The 17,267-nt window shown below is 36.1% G+C and overlaps 3 protein-coding genes and 1 non-coding gene across 5 annotated transcripts; 3 read left to right on the top strand and 1 right to left on the bottom strand.

Moving 5' to 3' along the window:
* Positions 1 to 331: 331 nt before the first annotated feature.
* LOC111793087 (probable aspartyl aminopeptidase) lies at positions 332 to 5,050 on the top strand. Its single transcript, XM_023674815.1, has 11 exons — positions 332 to 581; positions 945 to 1,080; positions 1,222 to 1,300; positions 1,381 to 1,583; positions 1,725 to 1,791; positions 2,700 to 2,807; positions 2,957 to 3,112; positions 3,279 to 3,452; positions 4,087 to 4,161; positions 4,241 to 4,381; positions 4,563 to 5,050. The coding sequence occupies exons 1-11, from the start codon at positions 491 to 493 to the stop codon at positions 4,779 to 4,781; spliced, it is 1,449 nt and encodes a 482-aa protein (XP_023530583.1). The 5' UTR covers positions 332 to 490; the 3' UTR covers positions 4,782 to 5,050.
* A 727-nt stretch (positions 5,051 to 5,777) lies between these two features.
* Positions 5,778 to 11,147, top strand: LOC111793088 (probable aspartyl aminopeptidase). 2 transcript variants are annotated; one of them, XM_023674817.1, is made up of 11 exons: positions 5,781 to 5,946; positions 6,310 to 6,445; positions 6,659 to 6,737; positions 6,807 to 7,009; positions 7,167 to 7,233; positions 8,186 to 8,293; positions 8,499 to 8,654; positions 8,826 to 8,999; positions 10,079 to 10,153; positions 10,232 to 10,372; positions 10,719 to 11,147. In XM_023674817.1, exons 1-11 carry the CDS (start codon positions 5,850 to 5,852, stop codon positions 10,938 to 10,940), a joined length of 1,458 nt encoding a protein of 485 aa, XP_023530585.1. In that variant the 5' UTR covers positions 5,781 to 5,849; the 3' UTR covers positions 10,941 to 11,147. The 2 variants fall into 2 exon arrangements, with proteins under 2 accessions (XP_023530584.1, XP_023530585.1); XM_023674816.1 differs by having other exon boundaries at positions 5,778 to 5,946; positions 6,659 to 7,009.
* Positions 11,148 to 12,084: 937 nt separating this feature from the next.
* LOC111794152 lies at positions 12,085 to 12,201 on the top strand. Its single transcript, XR_002815043.1, has one exon. It is a non-coding gene; the product is annotated as a U5 spliceosomal RNA (small nuclear RNA).
* Positions 12,202 to 13,779: 1,578 nt separating this feature from the next.
* LOC111793703 (argininosuccinate synthase, chloroplastic-like) lies at positions 13,780 to 16,536 on the bottom strand. The gene is made up of 8 exons (XM_023675709.1): positions 16,420 to 16,536; positions 15,993 to 16,128; positions 15,774 to 15,822; positions 15,482 to 15,664; positions 15,182 to 15,256; positions 14,924 to 15,109; positions 14,599 to 14,687; positions 13,780 to 14,520 (listed from the first exon to the last, which is right to left on the bottom strand). The coding sequence occupies exons 2-8, from the start codon at positions 16,103 to 16,105 to the stop codon at positions 13,968 to 13,970; spliced, it is 1,248 nt and encodes a 415-aa protein (XP_023531477.1). The 5' UTR covers positions 16,106 to 16,128; positions 16,420 to 16,536; the 3' UTR covers positions 13,780 to 13,967.
* Positions 16,537 to 17,267: the final 731 nt, after the last annotated feature.

The following is a 17,267-nucleotide window of genomic DNA, read 5'->3' on the forward strand; positions in this document are numbered from 1 at the left end:
TCTTTATTATTACTAGTAAAACAATTTTTAATACCCTTAATTTATTTTTTAAAAAAATTGAACATTAATATTTTAAAATATTTTGAAAAAATATACATATTCTTCGGTTTTCTCCCAACTACCTCCTCGTTCTCATAGGTCAGTTATACTAATAATGCAAGCAAGAAGCACATTATGATTATAAAAAGAAAAGCAGGGACTTCATTATTGGTGGTATAATATATAAAAATAAAAGTAGAAAATTATTTGAATCCATAGGAGACGTGTGTTTGTTGAGGCTTTTTGTTTGACGTTTATCCAGTGATATACGAACGGCATCGGATGACCGATCATGTAGCTTTCGTCTTGCATCAACATTATCCCATGTGCATAGCGTGGTCCATGTCGTGCTTATATTAATGGGCTGCGGACAAGCAGAAACGCATACACAAACACAAGAATACAAGGCAGGGAAGCGCAGTGGCAGGGCAGCTTGTTGCAGGCGGCGGCAATGGCGAAGCCAAATCGTGTAACCAATTCTTCTGTAGCCTCTGATTTCATCGACTTCTTGAACGCTTCCCCGACTGCTTTCCACGCCGTTGGTAACTTCCCTTCCGTTTCCCAATCACACATTACAAGTTTAAATTCATAATTTCTTATGTTTAAATGTTTTTTTGTAATTAAGAAAGTTGGTATTTTTATAGTTTTAAAAGTTTGAAAGGAATCATTATTGTTTCATTAAATAGCTTAAAACGTGGTTGAATGGCTGGAGGTTGGCAGCTATTTAACTTTGGACTTTAGTCCACGATGCATAATTTATTTAGTTTTTAAATTTTAAAATTATTGAACTAAATTGAAGATAAATATTAAATAATATTACGTTTATAAAATTGGATAATTATTATCTACCACTGAAATCAAATTGAAATATTAATTGTTTAAGAATTTGCCGCGGAATGTTACAGAGGAGGCAAAGAAGCGGCTGGTAGAAGTGGGATATGAACAACTTTCCGAGACGGAGGATTGGAAATTAGAAGCCGGCAAGAAGTACTTCTTCACCAGAAATCATTCCGCCATCATCGCTTTCGCGATCGGTAAAAAGTATGGTTCTCGATTTCATAATTGCAGTGGTTCCGATTTCATAATTTTCCATTTCTATGGTTACAGAATTCGAGTTTGATTCTATTTTTCTAGCATTTTTGGTTGCCAATGACTTGATTACGGTCTTGTACTCTTCTTTAGATACGTTGCTGGGAATGCATTTCATATTGTTGGTGCTCATACAGATAGCCCTTGTTTGAAATTGAAGCCTATAAGCAAGGTAATCATGCATTTTCATCGAGTTTTTGCGTGTACTTTTCTTGGTGGTCTTGCCACTCAAGGTACTTGAACCTTGTGCAGATTACGAAGGGTGGATTTCTGGAAGTTGGTGTTCAAATTTATGGGGGTGGGTTGTGGCACACATGGTTTGACCGGGATTTAACAGTTGCAGGAAGGGTGATTCTGAGGGAAGAGAAAAATGGTTCTGTTTCATATGTTCCTCGACTTGTTCGAATTTTGGAGCCCATATTGAGAATCCCCACATTAGCAATTCACTTGGACAGGTTTTTCTACTAAATTTAGCTTAATATTTGCCTTTTCTTGCTTCCTTGTGATGGCGTGAGGCTGAATTATACTTGGGGAAGTTTTTGCTAGCTTGCTTTATCGTTCAGTATTTCTATGCTTCTTTTTTTCCCTGTGAAAAGGGATGCAGTTGCATTTGCGGTGAACACAGAGACCCAACTTCTCCCAATTTTGGCCACGACCATTAAGGTGATTTACGGTGAAAAATCTTAGTATTTCAGTCCAATTATCAGTTCTAGCATTCACGCACACTGTTATTGTTGTTCAATGTGAGATCTCCCAGTGGTTAGAGAGGAAAACGAAGTATTCTTTATAAGGGTGCAGAAATCTCTCCCTAGTATATGCGTTTTAAAAATCGTGAGGCTGACGGCGATACGTAACATGCCAAAGTGTACAATATCTGCTAACGGTGGACTTGGACTGTTACAAATGGTACTAGAGCCAGACACCGGACAGTGTGTCATTGAGTTCGTTGGGCCTGGATCGTGAGATCTCACATCGGTTGGAGAGGAGAACGAAGCATTCCTTTTATAAGGGTGTGGAAACCTCTCCCTAATAGACACGTTTTAAAAATCGTGAGGCTGACGACAATACGTAACGAGCCAAAGCGGATAATATCTGCTAGCGGTGGGGTTAGACTGTTATATTCACTTTTCCCCATACAATTGACTAGGATTATTGGTACAATTTAGGCTTCATTGAGTAATGAAGTGAATAACCTTGGAAAAACTTAGTTGATCCATAATTTTTTTTTCTCTTCACACTCTTTTCTATCATGGATTCTTTTAAGCAACTTGATAGGTAATTTCTGCCAGTATATGGTATTATGAGTGTACAGATATCAATAAACCAAGGATTCCTGACCGACTTAAGCTTTCTCTACTTAATGTTTGTTCATTAGCATGTGAACAAGTCTTATGAAACATGTAATATCTGTGTGTATTTATATATCAATTTTACATCAGAAGATAGATTGTATGTATCGGACTTACTGCTTAAATTTTGCATACAAATCTTTGTGGCAAATACTATGTCTACTTGTTCATCCTGTATAATTTTATGCTTGTCTTTCCTCTCTAATAAATGAGTGGTCACAGGGGGAATTGAATAAAGTTGTTTCCAAAAATGATGCCCAAAATGGTGGAGAGTATGCAGATCAGAAGTCAACTCCTACTAGCTCAAAGCATCACTTAATTCTGTTAGAGGTAAGATAAATCAGGAAGCAAAGACTTGTGTTCGAGTTGAACACTTCTAGACCAATTTAATTTGAATTTCGGTGGGATTAATTTGAGAATAATGATAGAAATACAAGTTAGAGAAAGGAAGATGAGATGTTTTTACCTGTCTTATATAGATACTTGCGGAGCAACTTGGCAGTGAACCAGATGACATATTTGATTTTGACTTGCAAGTATGTGATGCTCAACCAAGTGCGATTGGTGGTGCCAAGAGGGAATTCATATTCTCTGGAAGGCTCGATAATTTATGCATGACATTTTGCTCTTTGAAGGTATGTATTATGCCAGCGTGCTTAAGGGTCGATTTATAATGAATTTTCAAGTGCTTAAAAAAAGGATTTGAAGTGTAAAACACATGACACATATTAGTTGCTCTTACTTTTACAGTGTGTTCTTAATTTGGTATCACTGTAACTCCTGTAAATGGTTTCAAATCAGGCATTGATTGACAGTACATCTTCTGAAAGTAGCCTTGAGAATGAGGCTGGTATCAGAATGGTGGCCCTGTTTGACAACGAGGAGGTTGGATCTAATTCAGCCCAGGGGGCTGGGTCTCCAGCAATGCATGATGCTTTATCACGAATCACCACTTCCTTCAGCCCATTACCTTCGGTATTCAACTTCTCCTTGCTCGTTTTCCTTGTTTTTTTTTGTTTTGAGCCAAATGTCAGTTGAGACTTTCATTTGTGTCCTTAGGCCTCCAAAATCGAGTTACTGATAGATGCTCGACTACTATATCATATAATTACTCTGATTTGTGTCCTTTGGCCTCCCAGAACTCATTTGATAATCATTTGGTTTTTTTAGTTTTTAAAAGTTAAATTTATAAACACTCTTTCACTTTAAGATTTTTTTTTTTTTTTGTTAGTAATCGGTGTTAGGAATAACAACTCTCCACAATGGTATGATATTGTCCACTTTAAACATAAACTTTTATGGTTTTGCTTTGGGCTTCCCCAAAATACTTCGTACCAATGAAAATGTATTCCTTACCTATAAATCTATGATCATTCCTTAAATTAGCCAATGTGGGACTCCCTCCTAACAGTCCTCAACAATCGGTTTATTTATTTTGTTATCCACTTTTGATATATATTTTCAAAACCCAACCCAAATTTTGAAAACTAAAGAAAAGATAGTTTTTGTTTATGAAACTTGACTAAGAATTCAGACAAGTTTAATTTTCAAGTTGACATAGTATTGGAAACTAAACTGAACTTCTTTCATGGCTCTGGTTTGTTTACAGCTGGTTGAAAAAGCTATCCAGAAAAGTTTCCTGGTCTCTGCAGACATGGCGCATGCATTACACCCTAATTATATGGTACGCCGTCCCATTTGGTTGTGTTTTTTTTCTCTTGTATCACAATCTTTAATGTGGTGATATCAAATTCCCATCTCAGGAAAAGTATGAAGAAAATCATCGGCCCAAGTTCCATGGCGGACTGGTCATCAAGATGAATGCAAATAATAAATACGCAACTAATGCAGTCACTGCAACCATATTCCGGGAGTTCGCTTTAAAACATAACCTTCCTGTCCAGGTACATTATATTTTAACGTTGTTGTCTATGTCACCACGAACACGAACACAAACACAAACGTGAAAGTTTAGAGACTAAGGTTTATTAACTTAAGAGTAGAATCAAACATTTAAAGTTCTTATTGCTAATTCTTATGTTATGAAAATGATTTGGTAGTGGTAAAAGAGTATGAGTATTGCAGGATTTTGTGGTCCGCAATGACATGGCTTGTGGTACCACCATTGGCCCCATCCTTGCAAGTGGCTTAGGCATACGAACAGTTGATGTGGGAGCACCGCAGCTATCAATGCACAGTATTCGAGAAGTTTGTGGTACAGACGATGTTGATTACTCGTATCAGCATTTCAAGGCTTATTATGAAGAGTTCTCTAGTCTTCCTATGATCCCAGTTGATATCTAGAACCGTGTTTCTCGCCTATTTAGTAAATTTTCAATAATCGTGGGCATCTGCTTCCATCTAGTTTCTCTCATTGAGAATGTTAATGTTAAAATAAGGGGTGGGAATTTAAACCTGCGACCCATGATATAAAAGAAACCCAACTATGCTGCCATGGCAACTAGTTGTTAGGGGTAAGTGCTTATGTAAACTATGATCATGGTTATCTATTTTCATTAGCTATCTATGCAACTTTATTGCATCAATAAAATAAGAAACCCTAAATTAATCTATGGAAGTGTGTATTATGGTATGTTTTTTTAGAATGTTATATACTTTCTTTGTTATCGGGAGTGTTGATGAATTTTTAACAGGTTGGTTAGAAACTATATTTCTTTATAACGTCATAATTTCTTTATTGTCAGTAGTGATGAATTTTCAGCATATTGATTAGAAACGGTCTATTTCAAGACTCATAGTTAAGACATCAATAAGTCAAGTTTTTCTATGAATTTTGAGTGTACTTCGCGAATTTATGAAGGTTCGTTCAACTTAGAGGTTAAATGTTCAATTCCGTCGGTGAATTGTGTGTTTATATATTCATTCTTGTACTATTTTCAATATACTTTTTATAAATTCCGTTCGAGTGTAATGTTTTCAGTTTTGGGCTAATTTGGGGTTTATATAAGATATTCAAATTATACCAAGGAGTATTTAAGTATGGGATCCATTAAATCACAATAATAATCATTATAAAGATATGCACAGTTTGCAAGGGTATAAATGAAATTAAAATTATTGGAGAAATTTGAGGCATTTTATAGCTGAATTATTCTTAAAAGATGACCTCTGTGAAATATAAGATTAGAATAACAGTACTTGGCATAATTTCTATGTTTTCTATACTGACTTTTCCTCGTATTATCCGTGGGGGGGAGCCCAATGGTGAAATGATACGACATGTCGAATTTAATAGGCCACAGGCCCAAGTATCCGTCATTGGCGAATCTATATTGACCTTCTTCAGCTCCTTCATTGGAGCCAACGCAAGCTGAGACAGTGAAGTGGAGCTCAGGAGTCGAGATCTCAGACATGGCGGCAACGAATGAAGCAAAATGTAAGAGCAAGTCTGTTGTGGATGATCTTCTCCAGTTCTTAAACGCTTCGCCAACTGCTTTCCACGCCGTTGGTAACTCCTACTACTTTCTCTATTTTCTTGCTCTATTTTTATCACACGCAGAACATCCGTCTCTCCTTGTTTTTTTCGCCAGCTGAGGAAATTCTTCTCGGAAATTTGAGATATCGTTATTCAATTCTTATTCGCCTCCTGAACTTCCTATTCGTTGTTTCTGTTATTGAAGATAAGATCATACCGATTCGAGCTTGCCGTTTTTTGAAGTGGTATTGACGTTTGGATTTTACAACTGATGTTCCATGGAAATGTTCTTTAATTACTTTTTTGGATTTTTTCACGATAACCTAGCTCTTGGCTTATCATTTTTGTCCAAGATATGTATATTCTTATAGTTTCTATATGTTCGGATTGCTCTAGACGAGGCAAAGAAGCGTCTGCGAAGTGTTGGATATGAACAAGTATCTGAAAGAGAGGACTGGAAATTAGAAGCTGGAAAGAAGTACTTCTTTACCAGAAACCATTCGACCGTCGTTGCCTTCGCGATTGGTAAAAAGTATTGCCATCAAGTTCATGCTCTTAGTTCTGAGTTGAATGGCCTTTAGGTTCTATATATGAAAACAATTTTCTATTTTCTATTTCTAATTACATCTTATTTGGTAGAGTACTGATTAAACTTTAAAGCAGAGGAAAATTCTACCCCCAAGTCGTGCTTGATTCTATTGCTAGTCTTTTCTCCTCGCTGACTGTGATAATCTGTGTTCTTTAGATATGTTGCTGGGAATGGATTTCATATTGTTGGTGCTCATACTGACAGCCCTTGTTTAAAACTGAAGCCTGTGTCCAAGGTATCCGTTCATTTTTATATGATACTCCCCACCATGTCTTGCCGCTCAGTACTCTTTAATCTTGTGCAGGTAACAAAGGGTGGTTATCTGGAAGTTGGCGTTCAAACATATGGGGGTGGATTGTGGCACACATGGTTTGATCGTGACTTAACAGTCGCAGGAAGGGTGATTATAAAGGAACAAAAAAATGGTTCTGTATCATACATTCATCGACTTGTTCGAGTTGAGGATCCCATAATGAGAATCCCCACACTAGCGATTCACTTGGACAGGTTTTCCTACTGAATTGAGATTAATATTCACCTTGTGTCGTTTACAGGTTTAATTGTTACGGTGTGAGGCTGGCTAGTGTATAGAAAAGTTATTGTGAGCTTGCTTCGCCTATAGTTTCTATCACCAAGTGTCTCATGTTCTATTTCTTGTGAAAAGGGGCGCGGATGGATTTAAGGTCAACACACAGAGTCATCTTCTCCCAGTCTTGGCAACAAGTATTAAGGTGATTATCTAGATGTGTTCTCTTAGACTAAGGATATACCTTCTTCTTTTATATTAATTTGGTTCAACTTGTGAGCTTGACAACCATATTTGTGTAGTCTAGGTAAATGCTTCCACTTGTTGATCAAGTGTCAGGCAGTTAGAACCATGCACTGGAGTTTGTGACTCTGAGTAGAGCGAGCGATTACTTAACCAGTATCTCTTCACACCTCTAACAAACTAAGAAAGATTTAGATGCACTGGAAGTGGTTTTTGTCCTTTTTTTTTTTTTGCTCTCTAGTATGAACCGGCAACCTAAACCCAATTTTATATGACTTCGTGGAATAACCTGTGAAGTGATATCTCTATAATAATACTCAAGTTCAGTTTAAAAATGGTTTTTAATCTTTTTTTTTTTTTTTTTTTTTTTTTTNTTTTTATTTTTTATTATGATGGATATATAGTTTTTGAACCGTTGAAAAGCAGTGTATTTTAGTCCAATAAACAAGCTGTAATTTCCGTAGGTTGTTGTTCACATTTCCCCCATAGAATCGACTAGGTTTTTGGGTAAATTTAGGCTTATGTAAGTGGAGCAGTTTACCTTCAACATGCTCCTAGTTGATCCATAAAGTTTCGTCTTCTCACCCATTTCTAACAGTTTCTTTTAAGCAACTTCATAGATAATTTCTGTTATTATATGGTGCACGACCTTACAGTTCGCAATAAATCAAGAAATCCTAATTGATTAGAGTTTTCTTTACTGGATGTTCAAATATATATAAGTATAAACATATAAATGTATCTATATATACATCAATTAATTGCTGCAGATACAACATTTTTATGACAGAAGATATATTTTATGTATTCATTGCTGAAATTTTGTATGAAAATCTTTTTAGCAAATACTTCCTCTGGCTTTTCATCGTATATAAGTTTATTATCTTTCCTCCCTAATATATGAGTGCTCACAGGGGGAATTGAATAAAGTTGTTACCAAGAATGATGCACAAGACGATGGAGAGACAACAGAATCGAAGTCAAGTCCTAATAACTCAAAGCATCACTCGCTTCTATTACAGGTAGACAAATCAGAAAGCGAAGACTTGTGTGTTTGGGTTGAACAGTGAATTCTAATATAGTTTATTAGTCTGCTCATTTGGATTTTGGTGGATTAATTTGTAAATAATGATAGAAGTACAAGTTTGAGCAAAGAAGATTTGACATTTCTCGTTTCTACTTTTGCTCCATGGTCATTTTAATTTCTTTTTTCCTTGTCTTGTGCAGCTACTTGCTGATCAGCTTGGCTGTGAACCAGCTGACATATGCGATTTTGAATTGCAAGCCTGTGACATGCAACCAAGTTTGGTTGGTGGTGCCCAGAAGGAATTCATTTTCTCTGGAAGGCTCGATAATTTATGCATGTCATTTTGCTCTTTGAAGGTCTGTATTATATGCCAGTGGCTTTCTTAACATACGTGGAAGTTCAACTGCCTGCTTAAATCATTCTTGGCATCCACCCCGAAACCACATTTAGTTACTATTGATTTTGCAGATTTTTCATTTGACTATATTCTAACTTCGCCTACTTTTATTTCATTGGTCACAAATCAGGCGCTGATTGACAGTACATCTTCTCAAACAAGCCTTGAGCATGAGACTGGTGTCAGAATGGTGGCCTTGTTCGATCATGAGGAGGTTGGATCTAATTCAGCCCAGGGAGCCGGTTCTCCAGCCATGCTTAATGCTTTATCACGAATTACAAACTCCTTCAGCTCAGACTCTTCGGTACTAACTTCTCATTGTATAGTTTCCTGATTATTTGTTTGAAGATGATTGTAGCAATAACTATGGTTGCATGACTTTATTTCCTAGGCCTTCAAAATCTGCACCATAGAATTAATTTCCATGTGGGTTTATATACCGACACCATTTTATGCTTCCAACTAAAATTATCACTTGATTGATAGTTGAAGAAGTAGTTGTTCTCTCGAGATCTCTAAAAGTAATAGGGGGTGATTTCATGATAATTACTTGTCACTAACTCACTGGAGAGCTAACTTTATTTGTGGCTCTAGCTTTGTCGGTGCGTTAAAATTTTGATCTATACTGAGAACAAGCAAGAGCGTTACTATCATACTCATGCCCTCATTTTCTTTCAGCTCAAAATGCTTTTTCTGTGTCCTTTTTTTTAATATATACCCCAACGATTTAGAGGGCTTCTGAGGACTATTCCAATGAATAAGTTATAACTATTGGATTGCCATGAATGTATCTTAAGATGTTCAAGCATTAGTTTACATATTACACTGTTCCTAGTTTCTATAAAAAGGGTGGGATTCCAATGAATAAGTTATAACTATTGGATTGCCATGAATGTATCTTAAGATGTTCAAGCATTAGTTTACATATTACACTGTTCCTAGTTTCTATAAAAAGGGTGGGATTCCAATGAATAAGTTATAACTATTGGATTGCCATGAATGTATCTTAAGATGTTCAAGCATTAGTTTACATATTACACTGTTCCTAGTTTCTATAAAAAGGGTGGGATTCCAATGAATAAGTTATAACTATTGGATTGCCATGAATGTATCTTAAGATGTTCAAGCATTAGTTTACATATTACACTGTTCCTAGTTTCTATAAAAAGGGTGGGGGAAACTATGCCAACTTAAACGAATCATTCACTTTTGTAATTTTTGTTACTCTGATTGAGCAGAGCGTATATTAGGATGATGCTTTTCTAACAGGAATTTGGCCGTAAATTGTCTACTCTAGGTGATCACGAGTATGACTTGATTTGTGATTCCCACCCAGTTTGACTTGAATTATGAACTTCTTTCATTGTTCTGGTTTATCTTCAGCTTATTGAGAAAGCTATCCAGAGAAGTTTCCTGGTCTCAGCTGATATGGCGCATGCATTACACCCTAATTATATGGTACTGTCATCCCGCTTTGTTGTGTATTTTCCAGAAGGTTATAATGTTTATGGTGGTAATATCAAACTTTAATTTCAGGATAAGCATGAAGAAAATCATCAGCCCAAGTTGCACGGAGGGTTGGTCATTAAGAGCAATGCAAATCAACGATACGCAACCAATGCAATCACTTCGTTCATATTCAGGGAATTGGCTGTGAATCATAACATTCCTGTTCAGGTCTTTTATGTTTCCACATTTTTTCCGTTTCATTATGGCATCAAATATTCTTAGAGTTAGGGCTCAATTATCAGAGTAGGAAGAGACGACAGACCCCCTGTTCTTTGACACTGCATTTTAAGCACTTCAAGAGGAATGAAAATCAGCGCTGTGAAAAAAAACTTGGAAACTTCTAGGAGCCAAAATTTGCATTGCTAGCATCAATATTTTGGACTTCATAAATTTTGATTGTAACGTTTTACTAACTTAACAGTTGTAAATCATGCACAATCTTGCATTTTGGAAGGAATAGGATTGTTATATGAAAATCATTTCTAATGATAAAAATGGTCATCAACTCTTGCAGGATTTTGTGGTTCGTAATGACATGGCTTGTGGTTCAACCATCGGCCCCATTCTTGCAAGCGGTGTAGGTATACGAACAGTAGATGTTGGAGCACCACAGCTATCCATGCACAGTATTCGGGAAATGTGTGCTACAGATGATGTCAACCACTCATATGAGCATTTCAAGGCCTATTACGAAGAGTTCTCTAATCTTGACCAGAAGATCACAGTCGATATGTAGAATGGTATTCATCGTCTTCTCAGGTATTTTCCAATAAACCGACTGTAGGGTGTTCCTGTGGCGGCCACCTAGTTGTTGGCACAATGTACTCATTTATACCGTTACTATGGTTATGTTTCTGTGTCACACTCGTCTAACGAGTTATTTGCAACATGAAACATCAATAATATAGTATAAGATTTCCTCACGGATATTTTTCTTAACGAAGCATTGCAGAAGGCTCTATCTATGATGGTGTTTTTTCACATTTTTGGTGTTTTTGTTTTCACATTTTATAAATTATGAAGTTTTCTTTACAGATTCTGGAAAACATGTTCCAATTTTAAACACAAAACTAGAGATTTCTCTTTCATGATTAAAGAGAAAAACATGAGGTCTAATATTTCTCTGGTTTGGATTTTTATTTTTCTTTTCAACTTTATCTTAATAAAAAAGACATGAAGCGATTCAATCCTTCATTCATGTTCCATCTACTTCCTTTTTTCATGTAACGGGAAGAATTGTGAGACGTCAAAAAGTAATTTTCTCTGGAAGATATTTTGTACAAACCAGAAAAGTAATTCCATTCTAGATTCAAATCTTTGGGATATTCTAAACCCTTCATGAACATCACAGCAAATATGATTAAAACATTTATAGCTCCCACGTAAATAAGGAGTTGCGTGGCAGCTACAAACTGGGCGTTTGCTAAAATATAGAATAAGGAAGAATAAATGGAAGGAATTGAAATGTAATAATATAGATATATCGCTAATATGTTAAGTGGGAACCATTTTGCAGCCATAGAATTCAATTTGAAAACATATATTGCCTTCTAATATGTGTTGCATTACATCCAAATATTGGTCTTCACTTGAAATGGAATTGATATGATTTTAGGTACAGTTTATATAAATGAAATTAATTTTAATTTTAATTTTAGATTTATTCTCCTGTGATTCTTTTCCGATCACGAGTTTATATATATATATATATATAACTATAGTAAATCCATGGCCATAATTTAATTTACTCTGGTATACAAGCCGTGGAAGGGAACCCAGGGGAGTTGAAAGTAGGAATTGTCCCACATCGGAAACTCGGCAAGATGCGAAAATGATAGACACCTATAAAGTGACCATCCAAGGCCCGTTGCCAATCACGGAGCCGTGCGGTGAGCACAGAGCGAACTATTCTTTCGCCTTTTACTAAAGAATACCGTGTGCTCGCCGCTCATAGCGGCATACGCCTATTTTTGGAGGGCTTTCCTTTCGAGGTGAGTCCTACATATCTCTAGTTTTAAAAATTTTTAATTAATTGGTCTATTTCCAACATGCATTAATTAATCTCTCTATTAACAATATTCATTTGACGGTGGGGCCTCATCCGTATAAGATAATATTGTCATTATCCAACATGCATTGCATTGTTCTCTCGCCTCCCTGTTTTCTCTCGATATTTAATTCATTTATTTGTTTATAGATTTTATTTATATTTTGAAGTATTATTTGTTCTTCTATTTATAGCTTTAGTTCGATTTATATTTTTATATAATTTAAAAATTAATAAAACCAGACGGAATTAATTAGATTTATACTATTTTTAAATAGCATAAACGTAATTGTTATAAATTTTCAAAAAGTTGGGAGTCCAAAATTGTTCTTTTTTTTCTTCTTATTATTCTTATTTTTTAAAATGTACTTTAGACATGTGTATTTTTCAAAGAAGGCTGTTCATTGTCGTTTGAGAATCAAAAAAACAAGAAACAAACAAATAGCTTTTCTTATGCAATTTGCAACCCGAATCTAACAACTTTTGGTCGCAGAATCTTATAGCTTTATCCGTTGAAATTTAAAGATGAGTGGATGACTATTTTGCTCTTCTTTAATATTTATTATTATTATTTCTTTTTCAAAATGTTAGAATGGAAAAACAAATGGTCTATTATGGCAACTTGAGCTAAAGCAATATCTTAAAATTATTTATAAAATAGAAATTAATAAGGTCTTAAATGATACGCTCACATGTTTATATTTTGGCCAATGTTAAATTACGAACGTAGAAGTTAAATGCCATTACCATTACTATATTATAAAGTTATTTTATCATAAATTCTCCACAAACTTCCTATATATGAATAAATAAAACAAGGGCCACTCGTTATTTGTTTCCCCTCTTGTGGCCACAGATCTAAAATTATTGCTTAACAATATACATATAAAAAAATTTGGTTCAAATTCATGTCTAATTACAAATTGAAAAAAGGAAAAAGTTCTTTTTTTTTNTGCAAATTCCATATTTGATATCAATATGATATTATGAGTAGGATATGCATATGATTGTGTGGAAATACATTCTATGTTCCAAATTGTATCCCTTCCACACAATAAACTATGGAAACTTATTTGATTTCACTAAAAGTAGAGATAAAATGGGATGAATTCCAATTAATTAAACAAGATATTGTCAAACTATTCATAAATTTAGATTATAAAAATTGAGTGGAAATTAATAGAACGTATTTGAACGCATCACTTTTAGACAAAGTAAATCATTTTTTTAAAATTTATTTCAAATATGGAACAAATAATAAAATAGTATTAATGGATTCCCTCACCAAGTAAACTCCACAAGACACTGAAAGCGAGAGTAGTCATTTCATATTTATTTATCTATAGCTTTTCAAATTATGGTCAACTTTGGCACAATAAATATATTATTAGCCAATGGTAGGAAGAGATGGTGGGCAATGATTCTGTCCGACTCAGCACTGCATTTCATGCAATGGTCCATAGCCATACCCCACCAAATAACACTTTTTTTTTTTNTGGCAATTACGTGCACTCCACCTTGTCCGGACTTGTAACTAAATGGTGGAGTCTAAATTTTGCTCTGGAAAATACCATAAAAAAGTTGAAACGTCTTCTTATTTTCAGGGCGGCGGGAGAAGAGAAGTAATAAACATTGACTACCAACCAAAACACTAAGACCCCTTTTTTATTCTCCATCACTCAAACCATTAAGCAACCAACTCTTTCACTTTGTTTCTTACATTCCTTGTTCAAGCATTGCTCGGACTCTGGTTGGGAGCCCGTACAGATGGATGAATCCGGCAGCATCAGCTTGGTTGTACACATCCCCGTTTTCAAATGACGATATGTCTTGCCTGTACAGGCTGTTCGGGCTTTCGCGCCTGGCCACGGCTGCGGAGCCTTTGTACAGTTTGAGTGTGACCGTTCCTGTGCTTGTTGCAGTTATCGTCTCCATGAAACCGTCCATGGCTTTCCGGAGTGGGTCGAACCATCGCCCTGCATACACCAGCTCCGCGTATTTGAGGGCCAGTGAGTCCTTGACTTGAATTGTCTCGCGGTCGAGTGTTAAGGACTCCAGCTCACGTGCAGCTGTGAATAGGATGGTTCCTCCTGGTGTTTCGTATACACCACGGCTCTTCATGCCAACGAGACGATTTTCGACCATGTCGACTCGGCCAATGCCATGTTTCCCACCGATCTTGTTGAGCTCGTCGAGAAGGGAAGCTGGTGACAGCTTTTTCCCGTTAACAGCAACAGGGAGTCCTGAGACAAAATTAATCTCAACATATCTGCAGTAAACAACCATCACAAACATTAGAATTCAGTTGCATAGACGAATTGAGTCAAGAAAAACAGAGGAAATTTACTCGGGTTGGTTCGGTGCATCCTCGGGATCGACGGACATCATGAACATGTCCTTCTTTGGCTCATTGGCAGGATCTTCCAAAATGTCACCCTTCAATCACATGAATACACATAGAAATGAATACAACAGACAAGTCTCAAAGCCAAAAAGCCACAAGTCAGGCTGGCAGCATACTGTCAAACCTCATGCCCGCCACTTGGTCAAGCCAAAAAAGAAAATGATCACAAACATACAATACAGTTCAGCATCTAAATGACAACCAAATTCAATATATACGGTAAGGAATAATATACTTTTAACAAGTAAAACCAACCGGCTGCCATTACCTCATGACTAAGGTGCCAAATATTCCGGTCCCGACTGTATATCGATTTCTTCGTGACGGGGACGGGCACGTTGTGCTTCTTCGCATACTCAATGGCATCTTCTCTTCCTGTAATGTCCCATTCTCTCCAGGGAGCTATAACGCGAAGTTTGGGGTTCAGAGCAAAGAACGTGAGTTCAAATCGTACCTGCACCCAATAAAAAATATGAGATTCTCCTTAAGAATATTCAAAGAAAAAAACTATGGCAATCAGGCAGACCTGATCATTTCCTTTCCCTGTGCAACCATGAGCAACAGCATCGGCGCCAACTTCTCTGGCGACATCCACCATGGCCTGCAAAATGTATCTCCATAACCTCCATTATTAACTCTTCAAAGCAGGCGAAAAAGACCAACCAAATCAAATACATGTAAAGAAAGCAGGAATCTCTTTTCTTAGCAGACCACTAGAAGAAGAAAAACTGGCCGACCCATCAGAAAGTGCTTGTAAATTTTATGAACTAGTGGCTTTCGTACAACTGAAAGTGCTTCCAGCAGAGGAGATCAAGTGGGATCTAACCTTGGCGATGACAGGGCGGGCCATGGAAGTTCCAAGCAAGTATTTCCTCTCATAAACGGCACCAGCTCGCAAGCAAGGAAACACGTATTCTTCCACAAATTCCTCCCTCAGGTCTTTCACAACTAATTGACAGGCACCACTTGCTTTCGCTTTTGCCTCCAAACCATCCAATTCCATCACTCCCTGCATATCTCACATTCGTAATAAGCCAACAAAATGGAATCAAATACCCAAATCTACGGAAAACATAAACTAATGATCCAGCCATGGATATAGATAACTCAAAGCGTACTTGCCCAACATCAGCAGTGAAGCAAACCACCTCACACCCATAGTTCTCCCTGAAGGGAAACAGAGAATAATGTCAAAATAACACAATACCGCCATCAACGATTTCAAAACTGGGAAGAGGAACTACATCTATATGCATGCAGGTGAAGTCGAAGAACTTGATAGCCGCCATCAAAATATTTGACTGTGAAGGGAAAAAAGGAAAAGAAAAGCCACCCACCTCAACCATGGTACGATAACAGAAGTGTCCAAGCCACCGCTATACGCTAAGACAACTTTGTTCAATTTAGCGGGCGCCACACCGATGTTACACATAGCGTGAGCTTCTCCCATCTCTCTAATAACGTCTTAAATTGCTGCAATTGCAAGGAAAAACAGCGATTTATGGTTGTGTCGATTCAAAATACGATTAAAGTGCACCACGATCAAATCAAAACGACAAAACCGAGTTAGTGAAGCAGAACAGAATCGTCTTGGAATGTAAAAACGATTCTAATTTCTCTTGATTGAGCGCGGGAAAATCGGCGAAAGATTATCAAGTAGATAGAAAATAAAGGAAAGCAAAATGAAATTTGAAGACGAAAGCAACGTGGGGAAATTGTTAAAATGGAACGCAAAAATTAGCAAAGTCAGAAGCATTTGCATACCGAATAAGAATAGCAGAGAAATGAAAATCGCTTGATGGGGGTGAAGCAGCAAGCAAGCTTGGGAGAAACTCGAGTCAGGAATCTCGCTCAAGCAACTTACAATCTCAAGGGTTACCGGCTGCATGAGGGCCTTTTATGGACGAAAAAACTCGCTTTTTTATTTATTTATTTTTTTTTAATTTTTAATTCAAAAACTAAAAATAAATATTTTAAATCAGTAGACCAAGCAGGACAGATGTATTGATTTATCATTTGATTCTCTATTAATTTTTACATAAATCGACACAATTTATTATCCATAAAAAAAGGAAAATTAATACAAGTTGGAGCACTATAATCCATAAAAAATTAAAATAAAAAAAAAGTAATTGGGAACTGAAATAAATAAAGAAATTAAAAAAAAAAAAAAATAATTACTCGCGTTAAATTCAAAGGAATCTTGGCAAAAAGGAAATCCCGGTAAAAACGTATATCACGTGTACGCATAGCAACGATAGAAAATGCATTTTTATCTCATTGGTAGTAACATTATTTTTTTTTAACGTATATAAATTAATTATTCTTGGTCGAATTTTCAAAATATATATTTTTGGAATAGACGTGGAATAATAATCTTATTAGAATAAGAAGGTACCATCATAAATATTTAAAGATTATGGACTTTGTTTTAAATATTCTATGTTCGTGGTTATTAATCTAAACGTTTAAATTTTGAACCTATTTTATATGGGTCGAGGTGACACAAAATATTATATTTGCACGGGTCAACATGTCCCAAAAAAAGAGTTAGATGCTAAAGGTAAAAACATTACATCAATTAGTCAATACAGTTAAAAAGAATTCAAGCA

This window comes from Cucurbita pepo, chromosome LG04, assembly GCF_002806865.2.
Source record: "Cucurbita pepo subsp. pepo cultivar mu-cu-16 chromosome LG04, ASM280686v2, whole genome shotgun sequence".
In the NCBI taxonomy this organism is placed as follows: Eukaryota; Viridiplantae; Streptophyta; class Magnoliopsida; order Cucurbitales; family Cucurbitaceae; genus Cucurbita; species Cucurbita pepo.